Source organism: Montipora foliosa, chromosome 13, assembly GCF_036669935.1.
Source record: "Montipora foliosa isolate CH-2021 chromosome 13, ASM3666993v2, whole genome shotgun sequence".
Lineage (NCBI taxonomy): Eukaryota > Metazoa > Cnidaria > Anthozoa > Scleractinia > Acroporidae > Montipora > Montipora foliosa.
Window position 1 is genome coordinate 10,329,502 of NC_090881.1, and position 25,000 is coordinate 10,354,501.

Sequence of the window (25,000 nt, forward strand, 5' to 3'; positions counted from 1 at the left end):
TTATCCAATTGATAGCGTTATCCACCTTTTTTACAACCGAGGCCAGAAGGGTAACGACAGAAAAAAAAGGATGGGAGGAAAAAAAGATGACATGGAGAAAAATTGACGGCCTTCCTTTTTAGACTTTTGAACTGAGATTTTGCGATCGAACATTGAAAAGTGCTGTAGCATTTACAATCAAAGTAAATTCCCACTTTATTTTCTTTTGTTTGGCAACTTTCTGTTCGAAGGCTCGAAAGAAGGCAACCTTAATCTAAGTTAACTGGGAATTCTAGTTCAGTTTGAGGTCTTTGAACTTCCGATTTGTTGTACCTTTGCTGCGGCGACAATGCCGCACAAGCCGTGAAAACTTGTTGGTTTTTCGCAAGTCGGCTGGAAAAAAAGCCATTACTAATACTACTGAGTTACGTTGGAGCACAGTTTGCGTGATTCTTGTTGTCTCCCTATAGGTTGTTTTCACGTGACGTCATCGCCGCCATGTTTTTGGACGAAAACAAAAGATCTCTCATTAGCTCCTTTTGTTCGTCCAACAGAAATTGTACATTGCAGCCTGTTATCTATGGTTGTTTACCATTTACCAAAAACACCCGGAAATTTCGGTTGGAATGTAAATGGTAAGCCTATTGTGGTCTTCCCAAACGGAAAATTTCCGGAGAAAACGGGATTTCTCGAAAGGTAGTCCAAAATTCCCAAACGGAAAACGTGTTTAACATTTGCATTCCTTCATGATTTTGCCTCCCCCCAGACTCTCTCGGTAAACGTGAACGAATTTTGTAAATGGTACACGCCTATCCCAACTAAATTTCCCATTCGGGAGTTTTTTGCTTACCATTTGAACAAACCTAGTACCAACCGATTTCTGCTTGTAAATAGTAAACAACCTATGTCTCTATAGAGATTGGTTGCAAACCACCTATATGGCAAATTAATTAAAAGGATCATTGTCAATCTGATCGGTACGGTGGCCAGTAAGGGACATAGCATTTCGTGATCAGTTTTCCTGCTTCAAATTTTTCAGTTTGGAAACTCGAAATTTTGTTTTCACGAAATCGAAATTTTGAGTTCAGAAACACGAAATTTTGCGCTCACAAACTCGAAGTTGCTCAGTGTAAAATGCTGGCTGCAGACTAGGGGTAAAATGCAGACTATGCCCTTTTAGAAGTGCTAACGGTTAAGTCTAAATATTGTTTTGTGCCTAATTAGGTCTTAAGGTTAGCACTTCTGAAGGGTTTGGGCTTCTTCAACAGTTACAGTTACCTTATAACCTTAGTCTTCAAGTTACTCGTTGTCTGCAGTTTGTATTTTACATTGACTGGTTTGTAAACTCAAAATTTCGAGTTTGTGAACTCGAAATTATGAGTTTGCAAACGCAAAATGTCGAATTTGTGAACTCAAAATTTAGAGTTTGAAAATTTGAAGCAGGAAAACTGATCACGAAATGCCATGTCCCCTACGGGGTCCCTTACGGGCCACCGGCGTAGATCCAGGTTGTCTTTCTAGGTGTCATCTAACCAATAATGAACTTCGTTCCCACACTTACATGTTTAAATTCAAGTTTATTAAAAGCCAAACTATCCCACAATTAGTAAAGGATACATTAGGCGGGCTGTTTATGTGTTTGGAGGTTGAACAATATAGGTCTTGGTTAAAAGATGAAAAGTGAACGTAAGATAGTAGGGAGTTTAAGCCGCAAAGACGACGGCTATGGCTACGAAAACGTCGTTCCAAAATATAACTTACATGTAGCGCTATCGCAACTATTTCGCAATTATTCCGTCTTGTTCACCTTGTACAAAACAGGCTAACTACCCTGTAACTGGATGGGTACGAACGGTTGTAAAGTTAAAACAGAAAATGACTGTTTCATTGCTATATGCTCAAGTTGTCGTCAAAACCTAAAATTTGGTGATTTCACGTTGCTGTTTTGTGGAGTACGGCAAGAAATGCACGGAAATTCGTGTTGCACGTGCAGCACCTTTATTATTATTATTATTATTATTATTATTCATTTTTTAACCAATGATGTGCTTGCTTTGTGGCGTTGTCGTTGCCGTAGCCGTCGTCTTTGCTTAAACTCCCAGCTGGTGTTTACATAATACCGGGGCGACTTTTGTTCCCCCTCTAGGGACTCTGCATTTGCTTTATACGTGGTACCACTAGAAAATGTCATAATGGAAGGATCAAGTCATGCCGGCACAAGTCCACACCGGTTGGTGCACCGTAGCGATATTTTCACTCCGGTACAACATCACGCAACAACGTCATTTCAACGACGTAAGAACGGGTAACTCATGCGTAAATGACTCCAATGTTTGCGTTTTCGCTTTACACATCATTCTCGTCCCCAGAGGCCGCGATTCTTTCGGTGAGCAACATGAATATGGTGCTGACCGAAAGAATCGCGGTCTCTGGCGACGAAAATGTTTACACATATATTTTGAACATAGATACATGTAAGAAAGGAAAGAAGGAAAGAAAAGAGACTTAATTTAAGTGTCTAGACGTTCAAGCGCTGAAGCATTAATTAACAATTAACACAAATCAAGTCAAATGTTGGTTTTTGAGGAGAGGGGAAAGCCAGAGTACCCGGAGGAAACCTGTCATAATTCAATTGAACAAAAAGGCTGGTAGACTTTTGTTAGGATAAAATTATACAGTGTACAGACCTAAAATGGTTGCTTTGAAAGAATCGGTATCCTAAAATCAAAGTGCGATCAGAGAAGATTAATTTTTATACTACATCATCTTGACTGTCCTACCAGTTGCATTACTGACAAGACAGCTTAATCCATGACCAATGAGTCCATACATCTGTGACTCATTTACATGTACAGTATAAGCATGACTTTAAACCTGTAAAAGCTACAAGTGCGAATCCAATGGTGTTGTATCACATGGTCACATGCTTTACTCTTGATATTGTTGGTCCATGAGTCTGTAATAAATACCACTGAAGAAAAACCAATCAAAAGGCCAATTTTTTAATCAGCAGATAAAGATGATTGTCTACTTCCATCCCATGCAAGTTGTTTGCATCGCCTTGCAGTCTCATGAGAAGGCCTCCAAAAGACACATAGGCTGCTCTGAAATACGGCAAAATAAACATGGTTCAACATACTAAAATTAATGAACTTTATTTTAGGAACAACAGTAAAAGCATGGTGACAAACGCTTACCACATGTATGGCATGTGAAGCTGCCACTTAAAGGGGTGCTAAATACACCCGTCTGGTATGTTAGCTGCACCATGCTGATGAGGCTCAAAAGGCCGAAACAACTGTCCATGGCTGCTAATTGACTGGGTGAAATGGTTGTGCGCATGTGTGATGTGTTGGCCACACTGGGTTGGTGTTAGTGTGTGTCAGCTTGCTTTTACTGTTGTTTTTATTTTAGGGTCAACTGCATTAATAGAGCTGAGGCACTAATTGGGGACACTGTACAGTGTACAGATCACAAATCAAGTCAATACATATCAAATAGTAGGTTGGTTTTTGAAGAGAGGGGTAACCTGAAGTACCTTGAGAAAAAACCTCTCAAAGCAGACTACAGAATTAACAAAGACAAACCACATGCATTGCCAACTCTCGGAATTGAACCCGAGCCACATTGGTGGTAGTAATGAAACAGTGCCAGCAAAATTAATGTTGTGAACAAGTCTAAGTCTCTCTCTCTCTCTCTCTCTCTCTCTCTCTCTCTCTCTCTCTCTCTCTCTTTTTAAGTGCTACCGAAACCAAATATTCCCCATTCAGATTTTTGCATAATAATAAAGTACTAGCATTGCTTTATGAATACAGCCGTTGTTAACCTTTTTTGCTCAATGGAGCATGCAACGCTGCCCTTTTGCCTTGTGAAGCCTGCCCACTGACTCCGTAAGTGAAAGCCACTTTTGAGCGGCCAAAAGATCCCCAAAATGTCACTGGTCCTATTTGACTGAGAGCTCAGAGGAAACCCATGTACACTGAAAGCATGGAGTGTGACAATCCAATCGGGAGGCCAAGAAGAAGTCCTTGGAGAAATAGAGTGATGCTGGTGGACCAGGAAAGTTTTAAGAATAACTCTACTACAGAAGGTGTTTCTATGCATATGCTCGCTCTTAACAGTGCAATTGGCGACATAAATGATATACATGTAGGTTGCTTTCTGCAGTTTCCTTGTGAAAAGATGAATACTTGTAGGTAAACAGTTTGAGGTCACCGAATTTAATAAGATTATTGTAAGGTTTTCAACTCTCAACACCATGTACGCATGTACACTGTAAATGTGTGCCAATTAATCTTTTAAAGTATTATTCCAAGTACATGTATATACAAGGCATGATGTTGATAATGGATTTAGGGTCAGGCTTGTCATTACTTTTATTATTCCTATGAAAATACTGTTAACTACAATTCACAATTCAAGTAATTCATAATAATTTAACAAGTAGAGTGCAATAGAAAAACATAATTTCTAAAAAAGAAACGAGGACCCTTATACATGTACCTACATGCTTCAGTGTCATTAATCTGTTGCCATACTTACAATCGTGTTGGAGCGTCTACTCCTCCTTCATCTCCTTCTATTCTGTAAACTTTACCGTACATAACATACTCAAACTGGTCAGCTCGCGAGAGACCAGTGTCTGCAGGATTATATTCACCATCATCTGGGGTGCCATCTTCTTTTAAGGTATTTGCTAAGACAAGCCGAAATTTATCACCATAGTCCACTGGATAGATCTGAGTGTTAACGTCCAGAATAAGATCCATCTTAAAACTCTCACTTTCACAATGCAGTCGGGAAACTGTGTGGACAAGGGGATACAGTTAAACGTTGATTACATGTATGTGGGAATCGTTTATCAGACTTTGGCTAAAGTATAGAATGCAGGGCCACTTATTTCCACATCATTGAATAACAATAGTGCTTATTGTGAAGTGTTTCGTTCTTCAAAAGCTTCCATTCATTTGCATATGGATTGCATATAGACGCTCCCAGACTTTTTCCAGGGCTCCACACTAACACTTACCCCTTTTTCCATTGGGAAATAAATTCAAGACTTGAAGAGTACAAAATCAAAAATGAAACAGAAAACTCGGCCATATGGAAAGTAACTTTCTTGGCTATGATAGAAAGACGATTTTTTCCTTTTAAAGCCTTACAGTTTCAAACCGTTTGCAAATGACACGAGAAAGAAACCATCGACTATAAAGATCTTCGTCGAAGCAATCCTACAGATTTTTGACTTTTGTAAGGAAAGAAGCAGCTTGCAGTGAATGCAACGCAAAATCGTCTCATCCTCATCTAAGGCTTACCTCTGTCGAACTTTTTTCCCTCAGGATCGATGTCTTTAACGTCGAAGATGTCCTCGAACAGCACGCCAGCCATGTTGACGGAAAATGACCAGGCGCACTATCGATGTCAACTGTTCATGAACCGCACTGGGGACCGGTGAACTTTTATATTTAAGAGTGACACAAAAATTATGTCCACTGTTCATAGATTTTAGTCATTAGTAATGGAATAAGAAAAAGTAAGTTATGTTAAAGGCATGCATTGTGTTATCACGCGAGAAAAACAAGTGATTTTGGGAGAAATACAGGGTTGGATTCAGTGACACCTCCCCACTCAGGAAAATCAAAGTACGAGACAGACTGGTGAGAGTCAAACACGTGAAGCACCGAACATGGCCGACGAAGAGTTGAATACTCCTGCAAAACCTCATAGAAAAAAGCAAGCAGGCCCTAAAGCTGAGAGAAAAAAGAAAAAGAATAAGCCAGAAGAAGATGTTAGCGCTGGAAGAAATCCAAAGGCCTTTTCATTCAACTCCGCTTTGCGGGCTTCTCGTCAATTTCGTCGCAAACAAGACGTTGAAACAAAGCGACATCATGACCCGAAAGTGGATCGAACGCCTTTGGAACCTCCGCCTTACATCATAGCCGTGGTGGGACCGCCAAAAGTTGGAAAGACGACACTTATAAATTCCTTGTTAAAGAACTTTACTCGTCAGCAGCTGTCTGAGATCAATGGCCCAGTCACCATAGTATCTGGTAATTTCCTTTATCCTTTAATTGATGCAGCGACAATGTATCATCGGCCATCCCCTGGAAGGAAGCTGGGGGGGGGGGGGGGGGGGGGGGGGGGGGTGGGGGGCTCAAAGGGCTCAGCCGAAGTTCTCAATATTCCCCTAATAACTGGGGGCACCCACAGAACAAACACAGAAGAAGCAAAATCAAGAAATTGTCCCTCCTAAAAGGGCATAAGACTAATTTAATATAATGTAGAGCAATATGTTCAAGCTGTTTGTACTGTATTAGCAGAAGCAAGATGCAAAAAGGATTAACATAATACTACCTGACGAGTCCGCCATGTTTGGGAAGAGTTGGATGAGACGGCATTCTTGTGTTCAGTGGCTACATTTCCATGCATATAAAACAACTTGAAATGACTTGTTTCTCTTTACTAAGTCCCCTGATTTTTCCCTGGTGCAAGGTGTCAGAAAACAAAATCTCCCTGATTTTTCCCGACCCCCATGTACAATTCCCTTCAAATCTCCTTGTAAGACCCCATAAAGAGTGTAATTTGTCTGGGGGTTGATGCAAACTTTGTTCTATAAGGGTGCCCACTTACTCTATCACAAGGTTCCTTCTAGTCTACTTTAAAACTTAATGAAACAAACCCCTGCAATAATGGCCTAAATACTCCTCCACTGGCCTGGTTAGTCTGATATTGCAATCCATAATGATAAATATAATAAGGGTTTGGGGATCAAAGGGTTAACCTTAAGCAAAAGATAATTATAAAACATATTATAAATTATTATAATCATTTACCTTTGCTCTCTAGATTTTACTTTTTAATGTGCCTCATAAGGTACACTGTATGTAAGAGAAAAATGTTGGCAATCATTTGTCCCATGACCGAGGCAGTGAGAAGCATGGGCCTATTTCTTTGATGACATCATAAACTACTTTGCATTCATTTATAGTTTGAAAGAACTTTGGCGATGTAAAATTGATTTGCTCTTGACGTCATTGAAGGAATAGCTGACCCATACGTCTCATTAGTTTGGCCATGGGACAACTGAATGCCAGCTTTGTTACTCTTTTGTACCTTAATTTATTAAAAGTAAAATGTAGAGAGCAAAGGTAACTGTATGTTAGACTTTACTTTGAGGTTACAGCTGTAACCTGTGCACTTTAAGAAACCCAAATAAAGTAAGGCAAGCAGCAGGGCTATTGAACTCATGAATACTGTACATTAAAGCTGATGGAGTTGAATTTGAGATACATTGTACAGTCAAGTAATCGAAAACATCTCAATCCAAATGCCTGATCAAAAAGTGTGCAAAGACTGTTAATTAGCAGTAAAACAAGCACTCTAATAAGCAAACACGTACATGCACAGTGCATCCTAATTATAAATTGTATGTACATGTAGATTTTACACTCACACACGTACACTATTTGTATGTACAAGTTTATAGCATGCAGTTTTGTTTGAAGGCACTTGTACATGTATCTTTGAGCGATATTGATACAGGTACTGCTACAGTGTATGTGCTGAAGATGGTGTAGCAACAATATCATCTATTACATTTTACTCATGTAGTTCTGATGAAATGATAAAAATAATTACTGTACTAAGTTAACGATGAAAGTCAAGTCAACCCTATACCCACTGATGCATTACAGTGAAGGGATATATACATAAAAGGTTTCTGTGCACTTACTGTAGGTACATGTAAATTTACAGTGTGAAACTGTAAATTTGTCGTTTACTTACGACTTGGTACTTTCATTTTTTTCTTTGCAATTAGGGAAAAAGAGACGTCTCACCTTGTTAGAATGCAACAATGACATAAACTCTATGATTGATATAGCAAAAATTGCTGATCTGGTAAGCTTAATATACCATATTTAGTAACATTTTCTGTACTTTGCATGAAAGTTAATTTGAAAGATGGATTTGAACTTGCATGTACATGTACAATGTATTATGTACCTTCAGTGTCATTATTATTGTCACATTTGTAGCTTTTTTGTAAACACTTTATCATACACATACTGTATGTGGTGCTAAAATTAGGAATAGTGGCCCTCTAGTACATTGTAAATTGCAAAAAAAAAAAAAAAAAAACGGCCTAAATCTATTTGTAAACAGAAAAATGCAGGAGTACTTAAAAATATTGTTCTTCAAATATGATCGGGAAGGAGGTTGATTATGTTGGCAATTATCAACTGTTACTGTGTACTTGTCAAAATTCTCACAACTTAAGACTATACAATGTAATATCCTAATGTACAGTTAATATAAAATTATTTCACTTATTTATTTATTTTATTTACGTACTACATGTACATGTAGTTGCATCTTCTAGTGTTTAACATTTACACTACCCACCTAGATTAGCGATAACATTGCTATTTTCTGGATAGTGTGGCCCTTGTCTTTGAAATCGAACTTATTATTCTTGCTTTCTGATTATTTTAAAGGGAAATATGTGTACTGTTTAAAATATACATGTATGTTGCTAACCCCTTTGCCACCTCTGAACCAGCTGGACCCCTTAGACAAGTAAAAAGTTAATAATAATATTATTACTGTGATGTGTTATTGTCTGACGCCAGACAGAGAAAAAAAATATTGCTCTCTTGATCTTTACAGGAAAATGGTCATTGTTAATGTAGATGAGACGAGAAGTACATGATGTTGAAGCATGTAACACATACAATTATTCTTCGAACAAAGCTAGGGGTTTAATAAGACACCAAGTTTATGCCCAATTATTGAAAAAATAAGATCAAAGCTGCACACAAAGGAAAATGCATGAGCTACATTGCATCCAAATAAGGATATTTTTAGACTCAAAAAACCCCTGCTCTGAACCAGAGTTTGAGGTCATGAGCTTCTGATGAGACTTATTGTTAAACAATGTGTATTCATGCATGTTTGTTTTCTTCTCAGGTTCTTGTTCTGATTGATGCTAGTTTTGGGTTTGAAATGGAAATTTTTGAGTTTCTGAGTGTTTGCCAAGTTCATGGTTTCCCTAAAATTATGGGCATACTAACCCACCTTGATCTGTTGAAGAATAACAAATCTCTGAAGAAGACAAAGAAGAAATTTAAAAATAGGTTTTGGACTGAAGTTTACCAGGTAACTATGTAATTTTCTTTAACAATGCTCAAGGTTGTCGCTTAGTTCTTACATGTACATGTGTGTACATGTATGTGGATGTACCTACATTTTACATGTCTTTGAGTACATCTTGTTTGCAATTATTTTTGATTGGGCATGAAAACCGAAAAAATGGGATTCAAGTCCCCCTTAAATACTGAATTAATTTTATTATAATCTGCATGTCGTCGTCTTTGCTTAAGCTGTTTTGTTACATGTACATTGTACTGTAACAGTGTTGCTTTGAAAAGTGTTTTGGTTGAAACTGTAATTCAAATAGACTGTACTCTAAGTTATATCATTCTGTACATGTATAATGTATGCTGTACAGTAGCTCAATGGTAGAGGAGAGTGCAATGCAATCAATGTTAAAGGTAAAGCCACTTCATTTAACATGGGAACATGTAGTTCCTTCAGTTACGAAACTGGTATCAGTGGAAGCCGACGGTGTGCCCTTTACCCCCTTCCCTCTGTCAGTGCTCCGTTTTGATGATATTTAAAGGTAATTAGCTACACCGACCAGAGGAAAGTCAAGACAGACATTGAAGTCACTGAGGATCAAACCAGGGACCTCTTGTTTCGAAAGCCACGGACTTAAACTGATCAGCTACGCCTGCTCCTTAATTGTCTCTTGCGATCAAGTCTTGTTCAAACCTTTTTATTAACTCGTCTGCCATATCTCTGCTGAAGTTGCTTACAAGTACATGTATGTACAGCTGTACCGTACATTGTAGCTCCTTAAATTTAGTGTTTTTTGCTTTTAAACCTGTCCCAATCTGCTGATTACAAAATGCAATGTACACTGTTACCATTTTAAACCACTACTTGAAATCTTGATTTTTGAGTGATAATGATCATATGCATGGTGAGGGTCTTTCTAGCGATGATAAGTCCTTTTCCCTTTTTTTCCTCCCAGGGAGCGAAGCTGTTTTACTTGTCTGGTCTGGTTTATGGTTCCTATCCCAAGGTAGAGATACACAACCTAGGAAGGTTTATATCAGTGGCAAAGTTTCCGCCACTGACTTGGCGAGTATCGCATCCTTACATTTTAGCAGATAGGTACTGTATCTTCAGATGAATAAGTCACAATAATATTCATTTATTTACAAGGCATCTCATCATTTTTACAATCTTTGTGATGTACAGTAACATGTACTGTGCATGTAACTGAGAGATTATTGAACAAGGCACATACAGTATGTCACCCCCCCCCCCTCCCCCATACTTCTGTACAGTTCCTTTGTTTTTTCTTTTGATGCATCTATAACTGCATGTCATGTCATATGCACCAGTCCTGTACCCCTTTTCTCTTTTTCATAAAAAACAAAAACAACAAAACAAAACAAAAAACTGGTTCTTATTTCCCTACTGTTAAAATCATACAAATGTAAGCTAGTTTTTTTTTTCTTTCACACAATCTGAAATGTAATGTTTGTACAGTGTACATGTACTGAACTTTACATGTAGACACCCTGTTTCTCATTTATCATTCCACATTTTCTGTTCCTTGAATGTTTACAGATGGTCCATTGTACTGTACCATCCTTCAAATGATTTGACACTCAGTGATCTGCTGAATTTTATTTTGGCCATTTTGCCTGTTTGCGTGCAACAGTATCCTCATGACAAGCTGCACTGTAATAGGCAACTTTCAAAAATACCATAATACTCTGTTTGCCCTCCAAATGTTTACAGAAGCATTGTTTTCAGTTTCTCTTGGAACTTATAATGGGCCCAAGAGGAAATGAAAACTGCTTGTTCAAAATTTTGGAGGGCAAGCGAAGAGTATTATCAAAATGCTATTTTTGAAAGTGGCCTATAAAAAACCATTAAACGGGTGTGAAAAATTTGAAACCAAGAATAGTGCACCCCATCATACGTTTTCACAGGTGATCAATTTTGTGTAATATGGTTTACAGTGTATTTATCACTTTATTAAAATTTCATATTGTTTCAGAATGGAAGAGCTTACTGATCCAGAACTCATTCGTCAAAATGCCAAGTGCGACAGAAAAATTTGCCTGTATGGTTATGTAAGGGGCACTCATCTAAAGCACAATTCGAAAGTCCATATCATCGGTAAGGCAACTTTAGCCAGAAGGTAAAAGTCACTCCTTCTATTGAACAAGTATGATTGATTTTATGTGTGGTAAAAATAATAATTATCATTGTAGTAGTTCTATTAAAATGCTGATAAAGAGATAGACAAATTAAGGATCTCAAAATATGTACTGTAATAGCCATGGGCTAACGAATTGATGGGCCTCGATCAGAGCAGACCATGACACAGGGAACTCCGTGCCCTGCTCTTTTCGATCAGTGTGTGGGATCTTTAATGTCCCACAGAGTTTTTTGAGCAGAGCTTATTGAGCAGTGCTTATTGGAGAAAACTTAAAAGACAGTCTACATGTAACCACTTGTGGATGTACAGGGCAGTGACAATAATGGACACGTAGTACCTTCTCCTCAGTTACATGTACAAAATTAATGTATTTTACAGTGTGAGATCCTGAGTGTTGGTTTGGCCGGAGTTGAACTCACGACCTCCTGCACACCAGCCTGATGCTCAACAAAGTGAGCTACACATGTACACGTAGCAGTCTGCGGTACATGTACATGTATATGACAGGCTTCTCCATACGTGTAGCTTTATTGTTATCATCTTCAAAAATGCAGTTGTAATACAGCGAGTTTCAATCGAGTGTCTAAAACCAAAACCAAAGTAATTCCTTTGGCCAATCAAAAAGGACGGAGACAATCCAGTAAACCAATCATAAAAATAAACTCGAAGTAATTACACATACATGTAGTCGACACAAAGTGCAAGAAAATGTGCACGTGCGGGCCACTACTGGTTTTGGTTTTAGTTTCACTTCTGATTGGTTGAAAAAGTGGCACAAGAACTTTGAACCAATCACTGAGTGAAGTAATGCGAAACGTAAGCAATTCACTAATTACTTTCGACACTTAATTGAAAACTGCTCTAAAGCGTGAAATTAAATGAAATTTTTTTTTGCTTATCTGTAACAAATAATATTGTTTCTTTTTGTTAAATTAAATGCAGGTTGTGGAGATCACACTCTTCAACAGATCAGTCTTTTGCCTGATCCATGTCCGTTGCCAGATACAGAGAAGAAACGCTCATTGAACGAGAAGGAACGGCTAATTTATGCACCCTTATCTGGAGTTGGTGGGGTGGTGTATGACAAGGTACAGCTTGTTTCTTAAAATAATTGCGCATATGCATCACCATACTGATGCTGATAAATAACTATATTAAATTTCTTCTGAAAGTCCATTTACCATAATTATTTACCCGTGTATAAGTAGATTCTGTGTTCAAATCGACCCCCTATTTTTGATGTCAAAAAAGCAATTTCTTAATTTATTTTTCAAATGTTCATGGAATACATGTACATGTACTAATCTTGTATTATTTGATTCTGGGAACTGTGCATACACAAGAAAATCAGGGCCTCAAGTGCTTAATAGTTTTTTGGTTCAGTATTTGTTGTATATGCGGGCATTTTTCCCTTGAGTTTTGAAAAAGTTCTCAGAAAATCAAACATGTAAACCTCAAACTAAACTGTTTCATTGTTGAAGGATAAAGGGCTTTATCCTCTCAACATCACTGAAGCAGGAGTCAGTCTTTGAAAATGACTTCAAAATTGGTCCTTGATTTATAATATTACTGATTACTGTTAGTCTTTTTGTCTCATTTAGGATGCCATATATATCGATCTTGGTGGAAGTCAGGCTGCTAGAGAAAAGTCAAAGTCTACATCTGAGGTGATTGGAAGACTGGCGTACAGTACACATTGTTCATACATGTAAATTAAAAAGGAAAGGAAAGCAACTTTATTAAGTGTCCAGTCGTTCTAGCGTGGGAGCACTAATCAGGGACACTGTAAAATGAAATTAACAGTTAAGACAAATCAAGTCAAATGTTGGTTTTTGAGGAGAGGGGAAACCGGAGTACCCACAGAGAAAACCTCTCAGTGCAGAGTAGAGAACCAACAAACTCAACCCACATATGACGCCTAATCTGGGAATTGGACCCCCTGCCACATTGGTGGGAGGCGAGTGCTCTCACCACTGTGCCATATCCCTGCACCCCTGCAACAACAACAACTTTATTCATGTACATGTAATTCAGTGAAAGGGAAGGCTACTAGAGGTTATCCCTCCCAAGGGTATCTACCTGCAGCTGGATGTAATTGAATGAGTTGATTTTGATGTGGGAGGAAAATCGGAGTACCCAGACCTGACTGATTCTTGGCCCACATTATGACGGTAGACCTCATGGCCTAGGCCAAGATTAAACTGGTGTCACAGAGGTGGTAGGTGCGATTGATAACTGTTAAGCCACCCTGACTCCTCAATAGGGATTCAACCTTGCAAGTGTGACAAAAGTTGTCATGAATAAAGTAATGTACACTGTACATGTACATACAGCAACAAAAAAGTGTGGTCAAAATGGTACTGTAGTACACATAAAATTATACAGGGTGTACATTGTGTAAATATGCATTGTTGGGAAATTATGGACATGTACACTGTAATCCTTTTTGCATGGGCAAGTCCTGGGAATTACTCTGTATATGTTACTGACATACAGCTGCAATCCATGTACATGTACTGTAATTCTAAGATAACAGAAACTAATGAATTATCAATGTTTTTACGCAAATATGAAATGGGCAAAGAGTTCCTACAGTATAAGGGATTGCATTTAGTGTTGCAAAAAATGGAATTTTATTTTGTTGTCTTACAGAAGTTCGGTACATGTACATGTATGTGTTATTCATGAGAAATGACATATATGCTTACATGTACATGTATAGTAAAGAATTTGTCAACTGTATTTAAATTGTGTTGGTGCACTGTACAGAAATCAAATCGTGTCAATTTAACTTGAGTCAAATCTTAGCTTGGTTTTTGAGGAGATGGGAAAACCGGATAGAGAACCAACAAACGCAACTCACACAAATCAAACCCAGGCCACAATGCCGGGAGGCGAGTGCTTTCACCACTGTGCCATCCCTGTGCCATCCATATACATGTATTTACATTGTATATATTTACTTTATATTTGTACAGTGATCAGTCAATGTAAGATGTTACATTTGTGACCATCCATGGGAAAACTAAGAAAAACGTTAGACATGCATACACTGTCAATTATATAACATGGCATATGTGTGTATTTTATGAGTAGGGCAATACATGTAGATGTTACAGTTGGCTTCTCTTGTGCATGCTAACACACGCCAAAATTAATATCTTGTGTTGTGTGGTGTGTTTAAAGTTTTTATAGCAGCCTGTCAGGTGCATGCCAAACAAGGAAAAGAGCAGTGCATGAAGTTCCCATGTTGTGGACTGTCCTCTGTGGTATCATGGTTGGGAGAATAAATGCTTTGAAGTCGACCTGTGTAATGGGCTCCCTGCCTTATCGTTGACTCTGGGCATGGGCATTGTACAGTTACCTAATGAATAGTTAATAAATGAAGGGAAATGAACTGTATAGTGCTCTGCAAAATGAATGAATTTCTTTGCTTTTAATTTTTCTTTTAAATGTTAAGGGTTAATTTACCAACAAAGGTGTTTTTTAATTTTCTGTTGCTTCAAGGTTGAGACTAAACCAAGTAATGAACTAGTGTCATCGCTGATTGACACAAAACAGACAATTGATACAAAAATGAGAATAAGCCACCTCACGTTGTTCAAGGTAAGGTTATCAAGAGATCTCATTCTATTTTCCCATTTTGATGAAAGAATAATTAATATATAGAACATCAAGAAAACATAGTGTGACAATGTGCAATGTGCAATGCATCGGTCGCTCAAGGTTCTTGCGCGTTGCCTTTGTTTTGATTAGACATTTCCATCAGTAGGGCTAATGCTCACATGGTTCATATGGGGTAGAAACTTAGCACTTCACATTACACTCTAATCAGTTAAGTCTTTTGAAATATAAGTGCTACACGTAACCCTTCCTGTTACTTGTACATGTTCATTGCCGTGACTTTAACATCTTTAGTTTCCACGCCTGCTCCCGTCTGACCTTGTAGCTCAGTCGGTAGAGCAGCGGTGATCTAACCCGAAGGTCATGGGTTCAATTCCCACCCTAGTCAGAGTTTTTCTCTGTCCTTGTGTGTGCTCATTTCCATTAGTAAGGCTAACGCTCACATGGTTCAAACACTCTAATCAGTTAAGTTTATGCAATATAATTATGTTGGGCTTCATGTATATTTTTGGCTAATTATTGATGTGAAGTCCCTTTTCTCAAGTTTTCTTGCTTCACAATACGTAATATCTTTCTGCATAACTTTTCATTCAAGTCATGGATTATTCATGTTGCATGTACAGTACCACTCGGAGATAAGCGAACAACGCAGACGCAACATTAACGCACACGATACGCGTGTACATGTCTTTTGACGCATCTAAAATTGCGTATCATTTACGTGTACATTTAAGTTATAATCGTAAATAATTTATACAGTAATATACACATGATCAGCCCTTGATTTACACAATGTACCTGCATGTTCAATAATTTTTTATTCTTACATTTACATGTACTGTACCCTATAGGTTATAGCAAGAGTAAAAGATGATGACTTTCATGTACTACAGTACATGACTCCTAGTCAACAATATTTGCTCCAGTGTTAAATACAAATTTGAGGCAACTTCATATATTTTTATTGTTAATGGGTGATGCAAGCTTGAAACTGTCCAAAAGACCTCTTTTCTCCTTGAGTTTTTGATGACTTACAAGCTTTCTTTGTGCTCCCTTCCTTGACTATTTTAGTGAAAAATCAACAGAAAATGTCACAGAATATCTATTATTGAATAATTATACATGTATATTTTTTGCCACTTAATTTATTAGGACGGTGCTCATATAGGCCCTGATGAATTTACTGAGTAAGTTTAGAGTTTAATAAATAGCCCATTTCCGAGTTGCTGCACGCCTCAGTTTCAAACCGAGTCCTGGTGCATAACCATTCAAATGGAAATGAGTCGCGTATTCTTATGCAAATCAAACTCATTTCCCTTACAATAGTTGAGCACCTAGATTCACTTCGAAAACGAGACAAACAGCAACTCGGAAATGGCCCATTACATGTACTTCTCTGTGGATTTATTTAATTTGTTGGAATTGATACTCCCAAAGTTTGAGATGTTGTCAGTTGACAACACAATCTCTCTTCTTTTATTTCCATAGGGTCTTTACATGTGCATAAAAAAATAATAAAATAATAAAAAAATCAAAATTTTCATCCTCGTGATGCCAGGGCCAAAAAAGAAAAATTAACGTGGAATTTTGCTGGTGCCTATTAACAGACACTTGCTTAAATTGTCCAGATTAATGGGCAATAGCCCATGAGGCGAAGCCGAATGGGCTATTGACCCGTGGCCCTTGACGACGAAGGGTCTAATTGTTTTAGTATCACCCAACTAGTCGGACAGAAAAGGCAATAATAAAGTTAGCAAATGCAAGTTGAAGAGAAACCTTTTTGGGAATAAACGAAAGAAAGCGTCACGCTTTTCGCTACTCGAAGACTATTACTAATAGTCCTCTAGTAGCGCAGCCAATCAAAATGCAGGGTTTGCATTAGTCCACTAGTTGGGTGATACTAATTATTTTTATTCATTCTGGTTCGAACAGACACTTGTTCAGGTTTCAAAACAGACACTTGTTCAGGTTTCAAAAAAACGTTGTTGTTGTTGTTGTTAAAGACTTAAGGTTAAATTTACTTGGCTAGCGCGTAGTGTCTCATGATTCATTCACTATTAAGGTGTGTCATGACCCAAGATGTGGAAGGACTTTATACTGATGCTTTCGTTATTTCTTTTTTAGTGATCAAGAGTCGATGAAACCATTTGAGCGAGTTGTTAGAGATGAGAATGGCCGCATAAGACGCAAAGCAGTTTTTGATGATGAAAATGGGTTCAATGAAGGTGATATGAGTAGTGAAGAAGACGATAGTGATGGTGCCGTTGGTATTGAGGATAACGAGACTTCAGATCATGATGATGTAGGGGTTGGAGATGATGACCTTGGTGATGGTTGTAACTCCATTAAAACTAAGGCATTAAATGACAAGAGAATCAAATCCTTGGAAAGTAATAGCGTTGGTGGTGATGACGAGGACGAGGACGAGGACGAGGACGAGGACGAGGACGAGGACGAGGACGAGGACGAGGACGAGGACGAGGACGAGGACGAGGACGAGGACGAGGACGAGGACGAGGACGAGGACGAGGACGAGGACGAGGACGAGGACGAGGACGAGGACGAGGTCGATGACGATGACGATGACGATGACGATGGCGATGATGATAAGGAGGAGGAGGATGAAATAGTTTTTAACGTTAAAGCTAAAAAACAAACTGAAAGACTACATGTAAATATGCCAAAGAAAGTCAGAAAAGGAGTAGAAAAAACAAAGGAAGGTTGCTTGCTTGATAAATCTGACAAAGACCCAGTGCAAAGGGAAAGCGAGTACAGTGAAATGGAATTCGAAGAGGACAACGATGAAAGATCTGTTGACGACGTGGGTTCTGATTCAGAAGTTCAGTTTTCAAAAGGGAAGCGAAAATTAGTTCAGGGATTGAACGGAGGAAGACAGAGGATTAAGAAGTTTAAAATGGAAACCAACTCATTGGAAGGCAATTCCAAAGAATTTTCTTCAAAGCGATCAAAAAATGCTACAGCAAAGAGGGATGAAAATAAATACACAGGTGCGCACTCTAGCAAATTCAGGACAAACTCCAAAAGTGGGATTTTTAAGGAAAGTAACCAAAGTGAAATTGATATAGAAAATTTAGATTCCGAGCAGGAAAATGAATCTGTTGACGATGATGCAGATGGAGAAGATTCAAACCTTGGATTAGCAGAAGAAGAAGAACAAGAAGAAGAAGGTAATTAAGTTGCAAATTCACTCGACCAAATAAATGAGTTTGTTTACCCTTAGTTGAACAACTCAAATGCAAAGGGTGGCAAGAAGTTGCTACAGTAAGGCAACCACGACTAAGAGCGGCAAATTAAAACAAAAAATGACTGACAGTAGTTTTTTGCTATTTAAAGAAAGGAAAAAACCCTCAGGCTGCAAAATTAAGAGAAAACGTAACATTTAACTTTCTTGAAAGTTTCGAATATATTTTGGCGTATTTCGAGTGGCATAAGACGCTTTCTTTTTTCAAAGGAAAAGGTTACTTGTCATGAATTCCTGGAGTTGTTTCATTTTCTCTGTCCCTGTTCCAATATCACGGTTTCAGATATAAAGATCTCTTAGTTGCGAGGCCAAAAAGGTTTCCAGGTTTTCGGGAAACAGAACCCTGGTCCCAGGGGGAAAAGCGTCTTTTGTTCTCTGAAAATCTCAATATTGAAAATGAAGGGGGAAAAAGTCCTTTTTTAAAAATCTTTAGCCCTTTCACTCCTAATATTGTGACGTATTCAAAAACGATATCCCTTTTAACTAATGTGTATGTAAGTAATGTGTTTTCACCCTTTCAAGATGACATAGGAAAACAAGTTATCTTAAGTTTTCTTTAGATCAAGATCATTTCTGGTCTGCCAACTGAAACAGAAGGCATTTTCTTGTGGGACAGCGCAGCAAAAGCATCAAGGGATCGCCACTGTTTATTAAGAATCCCGCTGTGTGTTCACGCGCAACAACGTTTGTTTTCACGAACATCCTATTGTTGTTGTTTTTTTTTGACGTCATATATTTCCATCTCCTCCTGCCTCTTTAGCGAGCGTTGTTATTATTGGATATTGTGGAATCGATGGAAACGTCAATGAGCCGTACGCTTTGCGGTCAGGGAAAATCTCAATTGCATTTTCAGTGATTTTGTCATGCATTTTTCAGGTTTGTTAAAGTGGAAAGAAAACTTGGCCCAAAAAGCTGCATCTGCGTTTCTTCAGCGCCAACAGGATACAACAAACTTGCAGAAGCTCGTATACGGAAATGGTATATTTGCACTTATCTTGACATTCTTTTTGTAAGCAGGAGATAGTGTGTAGGTTGTTTTCATATAAATTACATTTAGTAGCCGCTAGTACGATGCTTTGTTAACATTAACTAGACCCTCCGTGAGGGTACACTGGGTTGCCTGTGGTACGTGCACCGTTCCAGACAATTTTTTCCAAGTTGGGGGGTCATTAAGAAGTCATACCAGGCCCTTTGGCTCACAGGTCCTCACACGTTCGTACGACGAAACAGATCTGTCGTTGCGTAATATGTAGCTCTAACAGTGCACGATATTGTTTTGGTATTGTCTATCATTGTAGTGCCATGGTAGAAGTCTTGGGTAAATAGTCTGAGAAGACATGTGGTTACTAGCAAAGTACTGAACCCAGAAAGATTGAAGAAAATGAATGGGAATTGAGAAACATTGGCTTCTGGGCTGGCATGTTGATAAACTTCTTTTCACCACAAGTTTAAGCGTGCCCTCTGAGCATCTGACAGCTTTGTATTACCGAAGTTCACTGACGTTTAACCCTGTTCGGCGGGGTTAGTGTTTGGATGGGAGACCAAAACAATATACCATCATAAAACAGAAGCATCGGACCAAAAATAGTACTTGCCAAACAGTGAAGCATCTGTGTCAAATGATGGCAAGATACCGGGTTTTTGTAAGTTTCTTTTTCTGTTAAGTGTTATAAAGTTTGACAATGAAATGAACGAAGTCAAAACAAAGATCACAATCGCCCAACTCTTGTTTATGCAAAGTCAAAATTTACTTTCCAAGACGCGTTCGACGTTGTTTATCACCAAGGTAATTTCATCATTTTGGAAATAGCAGCTACTTTATTATTCATCTGCGTCCCAATTTTTCACTGATTTTGGGGCTCATTTTGTTGAAACTCAAGCACGCTTCCAACAGGCCTGTGAACCCTTCCTGCTTACAGAGCAATACTAAAAAACATCTCCCATATCAAATTTCAACCTTAAGCTCGGAAATTCAACACACAACATGATATTATAATTCACAAAGGCAGAAAATACCACAGAATCCTTTTCCAGCCAAAATTTAATGAAACAAACAACAAATTTGCTCTTAGAGGCGAAAACGTCTTCCTATTTTATTGCGTGCGTGAAGGCAAGAAACTCAATCGTGTCAAATTACCATGTACTTCAGGTAAATACAGCTCACTTTGATTTCGGCTCGACGGGCGATAGATTGTTGTCGAAGTCCATTACTCGTCGCTTTTAAGATTCCACCGCCTTTATATCCAATTGACTTGCCATTATTGAGCTTCATAAGGGTATATTTTGTCCAAAGAGCCACTAAAACGCCATTCGCGTTACATGACTTTCGACGCCATTGCCGGTTAAGTTAATCGTTCTACTGTGTCCACCAGAGAAATCTACGCATTTCCCACTACCCTCTCGATCCTAAGAAAATACGCGCAGAAGGCTCTATGCACAAAGACATGCACCACTTAGCAGGGGAGTGACAAGCAAGACTTTTACCGACACGGAAAAAAAAAAAAAGAAAAAAAGAAAACAAACAAACTAAACGCAGACCCCAACTTGGTTTGCCATACTAGCAACCCACTAACAATAATTCCATGATCAAATTTTGGTTATGATATCATGAATGTGCAGCAAGGCGAGTGGGGCCGAGTTGCCTATGACCAAACTCAGAGCAATAGGAAACAGGTGACAGTACTTCAAGTTGGTGGCGCCATGCGACACGTGACAGGTGTTCGAGGATGGCGGCGCCAAGGAAATTTAAAAGTGAAACGAAATGGTTTTTATTTTTATTTGTTTTCCTCTTTCCTACTTTTTTGTTGCCTGATACACACACGATACTGTGTTTGATAAAAAAAATCCCCCCTTCCCCCCCCCCCCCCCCCCCCCCCAAAAAAAAAAGTTACATTTGCCAACTACATTTGTTCTCGTTGGGTGTTATCCTTTTCAGTGTTGAAAACGATGGTCCCCTTAATCTTAAGCCTAACAAAATCTCTAAATTTTAACTATGGCCCTATTTTTGCTTCTTTCTTCATTCGCTTCCCTCTTTAGATCTTCAAAATTCCACCGAACAGGAGCCTGTGGATGACAGTGACGATGATAGAATAGGTGGCATCTTTAAACTAAAGCCAAAGAAGAGTTCTTTAAGTTTAGGTACCATGCATGAGAGAGACTGTTCACTAGCAGTAACTAGCATGTCAATGAAAGACTGGAGAAAACCGGAAGTACTTGAAAGCATTCGATGCTGTTTTGTTACTGGCAAATGGAAAGACTCGGAGGATGCCGAGACACTGCTTCAAGAAGTTAATCAGAGTATGTATCGATTATGCAAGAGCGTTTTAAAGTTTAAATATTTCTAACGACAGAGCAGTTCATGACTCTTGAATTTGTTTTTCCTCATCTTGCACTGTCTCTTCTCCTGCTCATCTTTACTGTTGCTGTGTGAAGGGACACGGTTCCTTTGGTCCCTCTATTCGGGACCGGAATTGAAACAGACTGAGGCTTCCCAAGTTAGAAGGTCTACTTTTCTTCTGGCGATCAGAAAGTTACAAAAATTTTCATTTAGTATCATGAGTCATCAAAAATCTGGGTGCACGTTTGCCCATGGATTGAGAGTGCGTGGGTTGGTTTCTGTTCAGCTAATGCTCAAAACGTCAGCTCAATTATTATTATTTTTTTAACGATGGTTAATTTATCTTTATCAACTCCTTTGATAAAACAGAGTTTTCATGTTTCACTCTCCACCAACGCCGCACCACAATTTCCTCAGAGACTGAACCCTTTTTTTACCTACCGGTATTTATAGCATGCTATCTGGTATTTCACAGTAGTTTGACTTCAGATAGACTGCTTGAAGTCCGTTTTTCTTGGTCCATCGAGTATTCGACCTCACAATCTCGTCTCCCGTTCCAATCTTTCTCACCGTTTTTGTTCAATATTCGTCAAGTTTTGATGGACAATGAGACAGAAATAGACTGCCAACAGTCTAGGCTTCAGACACAGATACCAAGACGTACGGTTGGATGGCGAACTGGCTATCCTTTGTTGAAAGCATTGGCCTTAATAGAAACAAAATAAAATGGGAAATTGAAAAGGATTCCCGGAGAATTTCACGACTATGAAGCAGGACTGAAATGTCTTAGCCATTGGGAGAAGGAGAAGTTTTCCTAGTATGTTTTTCTCATTCATACCTTGATCAAGGGAATAATCTTCATCGCGTTGTTTAATAGTGTCTGATGAGGAGCTCTTTGGAGACTTTGAAGATCTGGAGACTGGTGAAGTGCACATGGGTAAGGATAAAAATGATTCCGACTCAGATGGGGAAGGACATGCATCTGATGACAACAAATTAGTGGAAGATGATGGAGGGAATAAAACAGAACAAGATGGTGAAAGACTGGAAAAGAAGAAAAAACGAAAAGCTGCTTTTGATGCTGTGTATCCTTCCAAGAGGTACTAACAATACAATTCAATGCAAGCAGAAACCCATAAGGGTTGAAACGTGTAACGCCCGTTCACAGCTTCCGAATATTCAGTGCAAACTGATTGGTTGAATGTTTCAGTGCTAAGTACCATATTTGGAAACCCCTCACTCTTGTTGTTCCAAATATGGTACTTAGCAAATTGAATATTCAGAAGCTTGTTTTCTAGCACACAAGGGGCCGTTACACGTTTCAACCCTTATGGGTTTCTGAGGCAATGCAATATGATAAACCTCATTTTGAGAAGGTTACATATTTACCCAAAAAGTTATCAAACTTTCAGCCCTCGCTATAACAAATTTACAGATGAGACTAAATCGATGAAAAAGAAAGGAGCGTAAAAAGGATACCACAGAACAATAGAGGTTTTGCACGGCAGCCATGTTGCATGGCAGGAACAATGAAAGTGTTTTGCATTAGAAAGAACATTTGTTGCCATAGGAAAAAAAATATTGTTCCTGCCATGCAACATGGCTGCAGTCCAAAAGCTCTATACAAGATACAGTAATAAAAGGAACTAAACAATAAGAAAAATAAAATTAACATACATGCAAAGAAGTGAACCTAAAAGCAAAACTAATTAATTACATAACAAGGCAATTACAACGAAGAAGGAAACTACAATCATAGCACATTAGAGCGGTTTTTAGTTGTCGTAAAACAGATACCAAAGTAATTACTTCGACCATTCAACAGCGCAATGAACCAATCCAGATTCATAGCAATTCCATGTAACTTGCTCAAAGTGCTGGAAATACCATGCATGCAAGTCGTGATTGGTTTGGCTTACCTTTTCATTGGTTAATAAACTGGTGTGAGATTTTTTAAACCAATCACCAAGTGTAGTAATTGGAAGCGCGTGATTACTTTTGACAGTCATTTGAAAGCTGCTTAAATTCTTCAAGATGCTTAATAACATCATTCGTGGAAAACTGGAGAAAGAAGTTAGGAAGTTTATGCTTAAAGCAAGTTAGCTATGATGAAAAAGTAGAAATTGTAGAAGGTGATTGACGTTGGAATTTTCTTTGCGCCTTTTAACTTTCAAACGATATGTTAATTGTATTATCAAGATACTGCGATTTTTCACCCATAGTCTCTTTACACTCCATGTAAAGCTACAGCATGACTCTTGGTTCTCCACAAGTGCATCGAATTTTGTGTGGTTAGCGATTAGAGTGCTCCAGTAGGATTGTGCATGGGGAGATATCTGTTATGTTCACAGAACAAGATGGTGAAAGACTGGAAAAGAAGAAAAAACGAAAAGCTCCAAATAACTCGCTCGTTATCAAAGCCAAAATGCTTAAAGAGATGTAACTAAGTTTAACAAGTTCTTTTACCTTTTGAAGTCAATTTGTAAAGAGCAAACTTGTAGATGTATGTTAGTGAAACAATTATAAACTATGACGTCAGCAAAGATTCCCTTATTGACTATAAAATTATTGCTTAAGTAATTAACCCTAGGTCATTCACTTTTATTAAATCAATGCTATGGCTGTTGCATTGTTATCCATTTGACAATCTTAAGATATGATGAAGGAGATGAGACTTCATATTATGACGATCTCAAAGCACAGATGTCCGAGCAAGCTCAATTGAATCAATCCGAGTTCCAGGACCTAGATGACGAAACGCGTGCACATTACGAAGGGTTCAGACCCGGAGTATACGTAAGGGTCGAGGTAAGATGGTTATTCACAGTAGCAATAGCATACTGCCAGGGTTTTGTTCTTAAGATAGCCTACTTTGAGACTGATACTGTCCAGAGGGGGGCTGGGGGAGAGCAAGATAGTCTACTTTCGCTGTTGCTGTGGTTACATATGAAAATCGCGCCTCTCGATGCCTTTCGTGGAATGATTTAGTATTTCATTGGTGTTCGCTGCGTTCAGTCGTGAAATTTTTTTCACCACTCGAAGAGAAATGTCTATCTCCGCGCGGCCATGTAATATCCTCTGTATCAGACATTGTCATTGTGCGGTGCGAGAGTGAGATGCAATTAACCTACTTACGGCCCTCTAGCTATACCACAGAGGACAATAGCTTTGCACGCCCTGAACGTGCATTTTTCATTTTTGTCCATTTCTTTGCCGTCGTCAGCAGGACGACAGCGTGAAAGAACCAAATTTGAGGTTTTATGGACGATGTCAGCACTTGGCGATAAATTTTCATTTTCTCCCCTAAATTAAGCGTGACTCCTATCGGATTCATTCTTGAGGTACTGCCACACTGTAGTCATGTTAAAAAGCTTTAAATAGTCACGAAGTGACTAAAATAACGCGAATTTATGTTTTGAGATGATGTTCTCGTTGCCGTTCCCGTCGTCGTTGCTAAAGCACCCTAAAGATTCCGTCAGTAAACATATTCTCTGAGGTT

At 38.6% G+C, this 25,000-nt stretch overlaps 2 protein-coding genes across 2 annotated transcripts in view; one reads left to right on the plus strand and one right to left on the minus strand.

The window, feature by feature from the left end:
* Nucleotides 1–2,814: 2,814 nt before the first annotated feature.
* LOC137982210 (DNA-directed RNA polymerases I, II, and III subunit RPABC3-like) lies at nt 2,815–5,444 on the minus strand. Its single transcript, XM_068829283.1, has 3 exons — nt 5,295–5,444; nt 4,522–4,783; nt 2,815–3,083 (listed from the first exon to the last, which is right to left on the minus strand). The coding sequence occupies exons 1-3, from the start codon at nt 5,365–5,367 to the stop codon at nt 2,966–2,968; spliced, it is 453 nt and encodes a 150-aa protein (XP_068685384.1). The 5' UTR covers nt 5,368–5,444; the 3' UTR covers nt 2,815–2,965.
* A 196-nt stretch (nt 5,445–5,640) lies between these two features.
* Nucleotides 5,641–25,000, plus strand: part of LOC137982209 (ribosome biogenesis protein BMS1 homolog) — a 31,483-nt gene continuing 12,123 nt past the window's right edge. The window contains exons 1-14 of the mRNA XM_068829282.1: nt 5,641–6,029; nt 7,799–7,878; nt 8,947–9,135; nt 10,073–10,215; nt 11,114–11,235; nt 12,221–12,366; nt 12,880–12,945; nt 14,786–14,884; nt 16,055–16,089; nt 17,027–18,090; nt 19,041–19,142; nt 21,201–21,461; nt 22,379–22,586; nt 24,156–24,309. Coding sequence (XP_068685383.1) covers nt 5,666–6,029; nt 7,799–7,878; nt 8,947–9,135; nt 10,073–10,215; nt 11,114–11,235; nt 12,221–12,366; nt 12,880–12,945; nt 14,786–14,884; nt 16,055–16,089; nt 17,027–18,090; nt 19,041–19,142; nt 21,201–21,461; nt 22,379–22,586; nt 24,156–24,309 — 3,033 coding nt within the window. The 5' untranslated portion in view covers nt 5,641–5,665. The remainder of the gene's footprint in view (nt 6,030–7,798; nt 7,879–8,946; nt 9,136–10,072; nt 10,216–11,113; nt 11,236–12,220; nt 12,367–12,879; nt 12,946–14,785; nt 14,885–16,054; nt 16,090–17,026; nt 18,091–19,040; nt 19,143–21,200; nt 21,462–22,378; nt 22,587–24,155; nt 24,310–25,000) is intronic.